The 12,290-nt window shown below is 44.6% G+C and overlaps 1 protein-coding gene across 1 annotated transcript; it reads left to right on the top strand.

The window, feature by feature from the left end:
• Positions 1-1,909: 1,909 nt before the first annotated feature.
• LOC124004237 (dynein light chain roadblock-type 2-like) lies at positions 1,910-5,740 on the top strand. The gene is made up of 4 exons (XM_046313044.1): positions 1,910-2,046; positions 4,835-4,910; positions 5,088-5,255; positions 5,477-5,740. The coding sequence occupies exons 1-4, from the start codon at positions 2,044-2,046 to the stop codon at positions 5,518-5,520; spliced, it is 291 nt and encodes a 96-aa protein (XP_046169000.1). The 5' UTR covers positions 1,910-2,043; the 3' UTR covers positions 5,521-5,740.
• Positions 5,741-12,290: the final 6,550 nt, after the last annotated feature.

Raw genomic sequence — 12,290 nt, 5'->3', positions numbered from 1 at the left:
ATTAAAAATTGGTTGTTCGGTTACATGGTGTGATAGCTGATACTTTGGTCTATCAAAATATATATTTCACATTTTACATTTACATTTACATTTAAGTCATTTAGCAGACGCTCTTATCCAGAGCGACTTACAAATTGGTGCATTCACCTTATGACATCTAGTGGAACAGTCACTTTACAATAGTGCATCTAAATCTTAAAGGGGGGGGGGGTGAGAGGGATTACTTATCCTATCCTAGGATTTTTCCTATTTTGTTCATATTAAGGCAAATATTGTAGAGCAAAAGTTTACATTGTCCAATCTTTGAAGAATCCATGATCTCTAAAACAGCATCTATTTTTCTCAATCTCTTCGCAAAATGTGTAAAATAGCATGAGATTAGCTATAAAACTGCATTTTATCTCTCTGGCCTTGCTTGGACCTTGCTGGGGATTACCACGAAACTGCGCTGTGAGTGGCTTAAATCCAATCCGTTTTTCATATTGGACGTACATATTAGACCATACAAATTACACGCGGCAGGTAGCCTAGTGGTTAGAGCGTTGGGCCAGTAAAAATCTGTCATTCTGCACCTGAGTAAGGCAGTTAACCCACTGTTCCCCGGGCGCCGAAGACTTGGATGTTGATTATGGCAGCCCCTGCACCTCTCTGATTCAGAGCGGTTGGGCTGAATGCGGAAGACACATTTCAGATGAAGGCATTCAGTTGTACAACTGACGAGGTATCTCCCTTTCCTTTCCATACATAAATATAGCCCTGTACAGGAAAAACGATCCATTGTTTGTGTTCATCAAGATCCAGTCTGCCCTTTTGTACTGTCGCCTTAACTCTCTGTGGACTGAATAATTCAAACTATTTTACTATTTTTAGTACTATTGTCTTGCTTCCAGTGTGAAATAAAACGCCATTCCATACCAGACTTGCACTCTTGGTTTGCCCAATAATGAAAAACAGCTTCTATCACAAGGCCATCAGACTTTATTAAACAGCCATCACTAACACAGAGAAACTGCTTCCTACATACATACTCAAAATCATTAGCCACTTTAATTCATTGATCACTGGTCACTTTAATAATGCCAGTTTAATAATAATGTTTACATATATTACATTACTCATCTCATATGTATATACTGTGTTTTATACCATCTATTGCATCTTGCCTATGCCTCTCTGTCATCACTCATCCATATATGTACATATTCTTATTCCAGCCCTTTAGATTTGTGTGTATTAGGTAGTTTTTGTGGAATTGTTAGATTACATATAATTTGAAACTTCTGTGTTACTGTTGATGATCAATTTCACGAAAAGTATTTAAAAAATTTACTTCATCATTATATTTGTTATGAATAAATCATGCTTTTTACCAAATTGCGTCTCTCTTGACTTTTTGAATAAACCGATTGTTTGTTTGTAGAATGAGCAGCAATGCTCTTCGTAATGTATAGTCTGTGGATTTGGAAACTAGAAGTGCTTCTGAGTAGAACACTGAGACACGTGTATGGTGCAATAAATGATAGGCGTACACTAGAGGAGGCTGCTCAGGGAGGACTGCTCATAATAATGCCTGGAACGACGCGAATGGAATGGAAACCATGTGTTTGATGTTGTTGATACCTTTCCACCTATTCTGCTCGAGCCATTACCACGTGACTGTCCTCCCCAATTAAGGTGCCACCAACCTCCTGTGGCGTACACACAAAAACATTGTTAACCATTTAGGTTTGAAATAAATAAAAATAAAAAACAAATAAATCACAGAATATTTCATAGAAATACGTTTAATTCGTTTTTCTATGAAAAATACATCGATAATTGTGCACATTTTCCTCAATATTCGCCCAAATGATTCACTTACAAAGTTTACAGGACGGGACTCTTATTCTGAAGGATTCCAAAAATCCGTGACCCAGAAATACTTAGTTATTCTTGCCTGCTTCACAGCGGTATCACTGAGGAAGAAAGAACAGAAGGCGACAGGAGTGAAGAAAGGAATCTGCCTGCTGGACAACAACAACAATATTGACAGCACCTTCAAATATGGTACAAAAAATATAATTAATAATTTTAACATGACATGTTGTGCCTCATGTAAAGTGTTTAATAATAGTTATGTAAAGGGTAGATACGTGACGGCAACAACAGCAAATATCCATTATCAACCCATCCGACTTTACTTAACTTGCTAGCTAACGTTATGCTAGCTCTCGAAAACCCTTCCCAAAGGGGTTTCAGCGGTTACGTTCACCAGCATTTAGCTCCATGTGAACTACAATTCCGACGCTGTGTTTAAATGTTTAGGAAAGGCAATCATCGATTTCAAACCTGTTTTCGAAACATATTCTGATATTCCCCTTTTATATCAGGAAGAGTCTTTCAAATAAAAATCATAGCTATAATTCAAATCTAATTTTATTTATCACATGCGCCGAATATAACCGGTGTATCCCTTACAGTGAAATGCTTACTTACAAGCCCCTTAATAACAATGCTTTAAGAAGTTAAGAAAAACGTGTTAAGTAAAACGTAGATAAGTAAAATAAATAAATAAAAGTAACAAATAATTCAACAGCAGCAGTAAGAATAAGAATAGCGAGGCTATAAAGGGGGTTACCATTACAGAGTCAATGTGCGGGCCACCGGTTAGTCGAGGTAATTGAGGTAATATGTAGAGTTAAAGTGACTATGCATAGATTATAAACAGAGAGTAGCAGCAGTGTAAAAGAGGGGTCTGGGTAGCCCTTTGATTAGCTGTTCAGAAGTCATATGGCTTGGGTGTAGAAGCTTCTATAAAGCCTTTTGGACCTCAACTTGGTGCTCCGGTACCGCTTGCCGTGCGGTAACAGAGAGAACAGTCTATGACTAGGGTGGTTGGAGTCTTTGACCATTTTTAGGGCCTTACTCTGACACTGCCTGGTATAGAGGTCCTGGGTGGCGGGAGGCTTGGCCCCAGTGATGTACTGGGCCGTACGCACTACCCTCTAGCTTTTGAGGATCTGAGGCCCCATGCCAAATCTTTTCAGTCTCCTGAGGGGGAATAGGCTTTGCGTGCCTTCTTCACGACTGTCGTAGTGTGTTTGGACCATGATAGTTTGTTGATGTGGACATCAAGGAACTTGAAGTTCTCAACCTGCTCCACTGCAGCCCTGTCGATGAGAATGGGGGCGTGCTCTGTCCTCCTTTTCCTTTTAAAAAATGTTTAAATTACATTTTTACCCCCCTTTTCTCCCCAATTTCGTGGTATCCAATTGTTAGTAATTACTATCTTGTCTCATTGCTACAACTCCCGTACAGGCTCGGGAGAGACGAAGGTCGAAAGCCATGCATCCTCCGAAACACAACCCAACCAAGCCGCACTGCTTCTTAACACAGCGCGCCTCCAACCTGGAAGCCAGCCTCACCAATGTGTCGGAGGAAACACTGTGCACCTGGCTACCTTAGTTAGCATGCACTGCGCCAGGCCCGCCACAGGAGTCGCTGGTGCGCGATGAGACAAGGATATCCCTACCGGCCTAACCCGGACGACGCTAGGCCAATTGTGCGTCGCTCCACGGGCTCCCGGTCGCAGCCGGCTGCGACAGAGCCTGTGCGCAAACCCAGAGTCTCTGGTTGCGCAGTGGTCTAGGACACTGCATCGCAGCGCTAGCTGTGCCACCAGAGACTCTGGGTTCGCGCCCGGGAGGCCCTGTCCTCCTTTTCCAGTAGTCCACAATCATCTCCTTTGTCTTGATCATGTTCAGGGAGAGGTTGCTGTCCTGGCACCACACGACCAGGTATCTGACCTCCTCCTTATAGGCTGTCTCATCGTTGTTGGTGGTCAGGCCTATCACTTGTCATCGGCAAACTTGATGATGGTGTTGGCGTCGTGCCTGGCCATGCAGTCAGGAAGTACATGAGGGGACTGAGCACACACCCCTGAGGGGCCCTCTGTTGATGATCAGTGTGACAGATGTGTTACCTACCCTTACCACCTGGGGGCGGCCTGTCAGGAAGTCCAGGATCCAGTTGCAGAGGGAGGTGTTTAGTGCCAGGGTCCTTAGCTTAGTGGTGAGCTTTGAGGGCACTATGGTGTTGAAGGCTGAGCTGTAGTCAATGAATAGTATTCTCACATAGGTGTTCCTTTTGTCCATGTGGGAAAGGGTAGTGTGGAGTGCAATAGATATGGCATCATCTGTGGATCTGTTGGGGCGGTATACAAATTGGAGTGGGTCTAGGGTTTCTGGGTTAATGGTGTTGATGTGAGCCATGACCAGCCTTTCAAAGCACTTCATGGCTACAGATGTGAGTGCTACGTGTCGGTAGTCATTTAGGCAGGTTACCTTAGTGTTCTTGGGCAGTTTTGTAGCAGTTAGGCACAAATCCACAATTTGTGTGCCTCCAGATGATGAACTACACTTACACACAGGTGTTCGGAGCACGCTAGATACAGTAGCCAATTATCACAGTTGGCCGACTATGTCTTCCGTCTGTTTTCCATAAACCAGCGATGTTACATGTGGATATGGCCATGTGGGAACACTAACCCTATGTAGTAATTTAAGCTTTTGTTTTTTGTAAATGTATTTATTTCTGAAGATATATTGCTTATATTTCCAAAAACATTCCGCAAGCGATGCATGTTAATGTTTAGAGCAAGCTTCAAGGCTCTTAACAAAACTTCCCCAGTCAGAAGATCATATCATCAATAGTCGCTAAAGTGGTTAGCTTCTATGAATGTGGTAAGATTTATGCTAACTGTTGACTGTCTTGAGGGTCTTGGTCAGATGAGCGTGCTAAAGCTGCTTGCTAAAGCATAAAGATTTTGTGCTGTTTTATTTTCTCCCCTAAACAGGCAGAAGTTGAGGAGACACTAAAGAGAATTCAAACTCACAAAGGTGTAATTGGAACAATAGTTGTTAATGCTGAGGGTAAGCAATACAATCCCATGCCTATATTCTCTTATAGGAGCTGTACCTATTGCCACAAATATGTGGAGACAATTTTACACTTTAGACATACAATTTGAATGTATCTAGCAGGCTAACTAATCAGTACTACTCTCGTCACCTCTACTAAAGTTGATGCTATGTGTTGGTTATTCTCAGGTATCCCAATCAGAACTACCTTAGACAACTCCACTACGGTGCAGTATGCTGGTCTGCTGCACCAGCTCACTATGAAAGCCAGAAGCACAGTCCGAGACCTCGACCCTCAGAACGACCTGACCTTCCTCCGCATCCGCTCCAAGAAGCATGAGATCATGGTGGCACCTGGTGAGTGAAGCAGAGGTGGTTCAGGTTCTTGAGGGAGGCCCAGACACATGTGAATATCAATATATCTGACACATCGATATTGTGCGGTTCATTTATGAACTATTTCTTTAATTGTTTAAGGTAAAGTTAATGAAACAATTACATTTAATAAAACACATTCAGTGAAATGTAATGAGACACATTCAGTGGTTTTACAGTTTGTTTTCTCCTCTCTCTTCCAGACAAGGAGTATCTATTGATAGTCATCCAGAACCCCAGTGAATAGCCCCAGGATGTTCCTGTGAGAGTCAGGCTGTAGCTCCTCACACACTGATCTTTCTCAAGAATATATGTTTTGTTTAGCTGAACCACACTTTTTGCTTTCTTTGTATTTTCTTTTTTGTCTACTTTTGAAACTCTGCAATATGATGCCTTACTCTATATACTAATTATCTTCCTTAGCCATTATCGTCAATTCAAAACAATAAACAAGGATGTCATAACAATTGTATGTCTGGATGTCCTTTTTTTCCTGTTTCCGATGTCCACACATGTATGATATGATAAAAAAAAATATATATATATATATATATATATATATTTCACCAGATAGGCCAGTTGAGAACAATTCTCATTTACAACTGCGACCTGGCCAAGATGAAGCAAAGCAGTGCGACAAACGACAACAACAACAACACAGTTACACATGGGATAAACAAACGTACAGTCAATAACACAATAGAAAAAGTCTGTATAGGGAGATAAAGGCAATAAATAGGCCATAGAGGTGAAATAATTGCAATTTAGCATTAACACGAGTGATAGCTGTGCAGATGATGATGTGCAAGTAGAGATGCTGGGGTGCAAAAGAGCAAAGAAATAAATAATATGGGGATAAGGTAGTTGGGCGTGCTATTTACAGATGGGCTGTGTACAGGTACAGTGATTCGTAAGCCGCTCTGACGGCTGATGCTTAAAGTTGGAGAAGGAGATTTAAGTTTCCAGCTTCTGTGATTTTTGCAATTCGTTCCAGTCATTGGCAGCAGAGAACTGGAAGGAAAGGTGGCCAAATGAGATGTTGGCTTTGGGTATCACCAGTGAAATATACCTGCTGGAGCGCATACTACGGGTGGGTGTTGCTATAGTGACCAGTGAGCTGAGATAAGGCGGGGCCTTACCTAGCAAAAACTTATAGATGACCTGGAGCCAGTGGGTTTGGCGAGGGCCAGCCAACGAGAGCATACAGGTTGTCGTGGTGGGTAGTATCTGGAGCTTTGGTGACAAATCGGATGGCACTGTGATAGACTACATCCAATTTGCTAAGTAGAGTGTTGGAGGCTATTTAGTAAATGACATCGCCAAAGTCAAGGATCGGTAGGATAGTCAGTTTTATGAGGGTATGTTTGGCAGCATGAGAGAAGGAGGCTTTGTTGCGAAATAGGAAGCAGATTCTAGATTTAATTGTGGATTGGAGATGCTTAATGTGAGTCTGAAAGGAGACTTTACAGTCTAACCAGACACCGAGGTATTTGTAGTTGTCCACATATAAGTCAGAACCGTCCAGAGTAGTGATGTTAGCCGGGCGGGCGCGTGCGGGCAGCAATCGGTTGAAGAGCATGCATTTAGTTTTACTAGCATTTAAGAGCGGTTGGAGGCAACGGAAGGAGTTTTGTATGGCATTGAAGCTCGTTTAGAGGTTTGTTAACACAGTGTCCAAAGAAGGGCCAGATGTATACACAATGGTGTCGTCTGTGTAGAGGTGGATCAGATAATCACCAGCAGCAAGAGCGACATCGTTGATATATACAGAGAAAAGAGTCGGCCCCATAGAGACTACCAGAGGTCCGGACAACAGGCCCTCCAATTTGACATACTGAACTCTATCTGAAAAGTAGTTGGTGAACCAGTCGAGGCAGTCATTTGAGAAACCAAGGCTATTGAGTCTGCCGATAAGAATGCGGTGATTGACAGAGTCGAAGCCTTGGCCAGGTCGATGAAGATGGCTGCACAGTATTGTCTTTTATCGATGGAGGTCATGATATCGTTTAGGACCTTGAGTGTGGCTGAGGGGCACCCATGACCAGCTCGGAAACCAGATTGCATAGTGGAGAAGGTACGGTGGGATTTGTTAACTTGGCTTTCGAAGATTTTAGAATGGCAGGGCAGGATGGATATAGGTCTATAACGGTTTGGGTCTAGAGTGTCTTCCCCTCTGTAGAGGGGGATGACCGCGGTAGCTTTCCAATTTTTGGGGATCTTAGACGATACAAAAGAGAGGTTGAACAGGCTCGTAATATGGGTTGCAACATTTTCGGCAGATCTTTTTAGAAAGAGAGGGTCCAGATTGTTTAGCCCTGCTGATTTGTAGGGATCCAGATTCTGCAGCTCTTTCAGAACCTCCGCTGTCTGGATTTGGGTGAAGGAGAAGCAGGAGGGGGGGCTTGGGCAAGTTTCTGTGGGGGGTGCAGAGCTCTTGAGTGGGGTAAGGGTAGCCAGGTGGAAAGCATGGCCAGCCGTTGAAAAATGCTTATTGACATGATCGATTATCGTAGATTTATCGGTGGTGACAATTTTTCCTAGCCTCAGTACAGTGGGCAGCTGGGAGGAGGTGCTCTTATTCTCCATGGACTTCACAGTGTCCCACATTTTTGGGGAATTAGTGCTACAGGATGCAAATTTCTGTTTGAAAAAGCTAGCCTTAGCTTTCCTAACTGACTGTGTATATTGGTTTCTAACTTCCCTGAAAAGTTGCATATCGCGGGGGCTATTTGATGCTAATGACGTACGCCACAGGATGTTTTTGTGCTGGTCAAGGGCAGTCAAGTCTTGGGTGAACCAAGGCCTATATCTGTTCTTAGTTCTACATTTTTTGAATTGGGCATGCTTATTTAAGATGGTGAGGAAAGCACTTTTAAAGAGCAACCAGGCATCTTCTACTGACGGGATGAGGTCAATATCCTTCTAGGATACCCGGGCCAGGTTGATTAGAAAGGCCTGCCCACTGAAGTGTTTTAGGGAGCGTTTGACAGTGATGAGGGGTGGTCATTTGACCGTGGACCCATTACGGACGCAGGCAATGAGGCAGTGATTGCTGAGATCCTGGTTGAAGACAACGGAGGTGTATTTAGAGGGCAAGTTGGTCAGGATGATATCTATGAGGGTGCCCATGGTTACGGATTTATGTTTGTACCTGGTAGGTTCCTTGATAATTTGTGTGAGATTGAGTGCATCTAGCTTAGATTGTAGGACGGCCGGGGTGCTAAGCATATCCCAGTTTAGGTCACCTAACAGTACGAACTCTGAAGATAGATGTGGTGCAATCAATTCACATATGGTGTCCAGGGCACAGCTGGGGGATGAGGGGGGTCTATAACAAGCAACCACAGTGAGATACTTATTTCTGGAAAGGTGGATTTTTAAAAGTATAAGCCCGAAATGGTTTGGGCACAGACCTGGACAGTATGACAGAACTCTGCAGGCTATCTCTGCAGTAGATTGCAACTCCGCCCCCTTTGCCATTTCTATCTTGTCTGAAAATGTTAGGGATGGAAATTTCAGAATGTATGGTGGCATTCCTAAGCCAGGATTCAGACACGGCTAGGACATCAGGGTTGGCGGAGTGTGCTAAAGCAGTGAATAAAACAAACTTAGGGATGAGGCTTCTGGTGTTAACATGCATGAAACCAAGGCTTTTACGGTTACAGAAGTCAACAAATTTTTATTTATTTTATTTTATTTCACCTTTATTTAACCAGGTAGGCTAGTTGAGAACAAGTTCTCATTTGCAACTGCGACCTGGCCAAGATAAAGCATAGCAGTGTGAACAGACAACACAGAGTTACACATGGAATAAACAATTAACAAGTCAATAACACAGTAGAAAAAAATGGGCAGTCTATATACAATGTGTGCAAAAGGCATGAGGAGGTAGGCGAATAATACAGTTTTGCAGATTAACACTGGAGTGATAAATGATCAGATGGTCATGTACAGGTAGAGATATTGGTGTGCAAAAGAGCAGAAAAATAAATAAATAAAAACAGTATAAAAAACAGTATGGGAATGAGGTAGGTGAAAATGGGTGGGCTATTTTCCTATAGACTATGTACAGCTGCAGCGATCGGTTAGCTGCTCGGATAGCTGATGTTTGAAGTTGGTGAGGGAGATAAAAGTCTCCAACTTCAGCGATTTTTGCAATTCGTTCCAGTCACAGGCAGCAGAGTACTCGAACGAAAGGCGGCCAAATGATGTGTTGGCTTTAGGGATGATCAGTGAGATACACCTGCTGGAGCGCGTGCTACGGATGGGTGTTGCCATCGTGACCAGTGAACTGAGATAAGGCGGAGCTTTACCTAGCATGGACTTGTAGATGACCTGGAGCCAGTGGGTCTGGCGACGAATATGTAGTGAGGGCCAGCCGACTAGAGCATACAAGTCGCAGTGGTGGGTGGTATAAGGTGCTTTAGTGACAAAACGGATGGCACTGTGATAGACTGCATCCAGTTTGCTGAGTAGAGTGTTGGAAGCCATTTTGTAGATGACATCGCCGAAGTCGAGGATCGGTAGGATAGTCAGTTTTACTAGGGTAAGCTTGGCAGCGTGAGTGAAGGAGGCTTTGTTGCGGAATAGAAAGCCGACTCTTGATTTGATTTTCGATTGGAGATGTTTGATGTGGGTCTGGAAGGAGAGTTTGCAGTCTAGCCAGACACCTAGGTACTTATAGATGTCCACATATTCAAGGTCGGAACCATCCAGGGTGGTGATGCTAGTCGAGCATGCGGGTGCAGGCAGCGATCGGTTGAAAAGCATGCATTTGGTTTTACTCGCGTTTAAGAGCAGTTGGAGGCCACGGAAGGAGTGCTGTATGGCATTGAAGCTCGTTTGGAGGTTAGATAGCACAGTGTCCAATGACGGGCCGAAAGTATATAGAATGGTGTCGTCTGCGTAGAGGTGGATCAGGGAATCGCCCGCAGCAAGAGCAACATCATTGATATACACAGAGAAAAGAGTCGGCCCGAGAATTGAACCCTGTGGCACCCCCATAGAGACTGCCAGAGGACCGGACAGCATGCCCTCCGATTTGACACACTGAACTCTGTCTGCAAAGTAATTGGTGAACCAGGCAAGGCAGTCATCCGAAAACCGAGGCTGTTGAGTCTGCCGATAAGAATATGGTGATTGACAGAGTCGAAAGCCTTGGCGAGGTCGATGAAGACGGCTGCACAGTACTGTCTTTTATCGATGGCGGTTATGATATCGTTTAGTACCTTGAGTGTGGCTGAGGTGCACTCGTGACCGGCTCGGAAACCAGATTGCACAGCGGAGAAGGTACGGTGGGATTCGAGATGGTCAGTGACCTGTTTGTTGACTTGGCTTTCGAAGACCTTAGATAGGCAGGGCAGGATGGATATAGGTCTGTGGCAGTTTGGGTCCAGGGTGTCTCCCCCTTTGAAGAGGGGGATGACTGCGGCAGCTTTCCAATCCTTGGGGATCTCAGACGATATGAAAGAGAGGTTGAACAGGCTGGTAATAGGGGTTGCGACAATGGCGGCAGATAGTTTCAGAAATAGCGGGTCCAGATTGTCAAGCCCAGCTGATTTGTACGGGTCCAGGTTTTGCAGCTCTTTCAGAACATCTGCTATCTGGATTTGGGTAAAGGAGAACCTGGAGAGGCTTGGGTGAGGAGCTACGGGGGGGGCGGAGCTGTTGGCCGAGGTTGGAGTAGCCAGGCGGAAGGCATGGCCAGCCGTTGAGAAGTGCTTATTGAAGTTTTCGATAATCATGGATTTATCGGTGGAGACCGTGTTTCCTAGCCTCAGTGCAGTGGGCAGCTGGGAGGAGGTGCTCTTGTTCTCCATGGACTTCACAGTGTCCCAGAACTTTTTGGAGTTGGAGCTACAGGATGCAAACTTCTGCCTGAAGAAGCTGGCCTTAGCTTTCCTGACTGACTGAAATGAGAGCACCTTAGGAATAGGTGTGGTGCTGGGGGCAACAGGGCCTGGGTTAACCTCTACATCACCAGAGGAGCAGAGGAGGAGTAGGATAAGGGTACGGCTAAAGGCTATAAGCACTGGTCGTCTAGTGCGTTGGGGACAAAGAAGGAAAGGAGCAGATTTCTGAGCGTGGTAGATTCAATTCAGGGCATAATGTACAGACAAGGGTATGGTATGATGTGAGTATAGTGGAGGTAAACCTAGGCATTGAATGACAATGAGAGTGGTTGCGTCTCTGGAGGCAACAGTAAAACCAGGTGAGGTCTCTGCATGTGTGGAGGGTGCGACAAAATAGCTATCTAAGGCATTTAGGGCAGGGCTGGGGGCTCTATAGTGAAATAAAACAATAATAACTAACCTAAACAGCAGTAGACCAGGCATATTGACGTTAGGAGAGGCATGAGTAGCCGAATAATCATAGGGTCCAATGAGCAGCAATAAGTGAGTCGGGGCATTTCTGTAGTTGCTAGAACGCTAGGTGAGCTGGAGACACAGTGATTCAGAAAGCTCGCGGGCCTTGGCCAGCAGATGGATCTTTGGCTGTGTCGCAACGGAAAAGCCTGTTGAAACCACCTCGGACGATTATGTCGGCAGACCAGTCGTGATGGATCGGCGGGGCTCCGTGTCGGCAGTAAAGGGTCCAGGCCAATTGGCAAAAGAGGTATTGTAGCCCAACAATTTGCTGCTGGACCTCTTCGGCTAGTCGGGAGATGGGCTTAGCTCGAGGCTAGCTCAAGGCTAACTGGTGCTTGCTTTGGGACAGATACGTTAGCTAGGAGTATCCACTTGGATAGCAGCTAGCTAGTTGCGATGATCCGGTGTAAAGGTTCAGAGCTTGCGGTAGGACTCTGGAGATTTGGTATGGAAAAAGCAGTCTGATATGCTCTGGGTTGATGTCGCGCTGGTGTCCTAGTTAACTTTGAAGACCGCTAGCAGTGGCTAACTGAGTACTAGCTAGTAGCTTGTTAGCTGGCTAGCTTCTGATGGGGGTTCCGGTTCTAAAGTATAGAAATAGCAGATACGTACCACATTGGGTGATGCGGGTTGCAGGAGATTATATTCA

The sequence above is a fragment of the Oncorhynchus gorbuscha genome, linkage group LG01, assembly GCF_021184085.1.
Source record: "Oncorhynchus gorbuscha isolate QuinsamMale2020 ecotype Even-year linkage group LG01, OgorEven_v1.0, whole genome shotgun sequence".
NCBI lineage: Eukaryota > Metazoa > Chordata > Actinopteri > Salmoniformes > Salmonidae > Oncorhynchus > Oncorhynchus gorbuscha.
This window is presented reverse-complemented; position numbering and strand designations above follow the sequence as displayed.

What these genes read in the sequence shown, in the direction of transcription:
- LOC124004237 (XM_046313044.1), top strand. An exon ending in AATAGTTGTTAATGCTGAGG is followed by an intron (nt 4,911 to 5,087) that starts GTAAGCAATACA and finishes GGTTATTCTCAG; the next exon opens with GTATCCCAATCAGAACTACC. An exon ending in TGAGATCATGGTGGCACCTG is followed by an intron (nt 5,256 to 5,476) that starts GTGAGTGAAGCA and finishes TCTCTCTTCCAG; the next exon opens with ACAAGGAGTATCTATTGATA.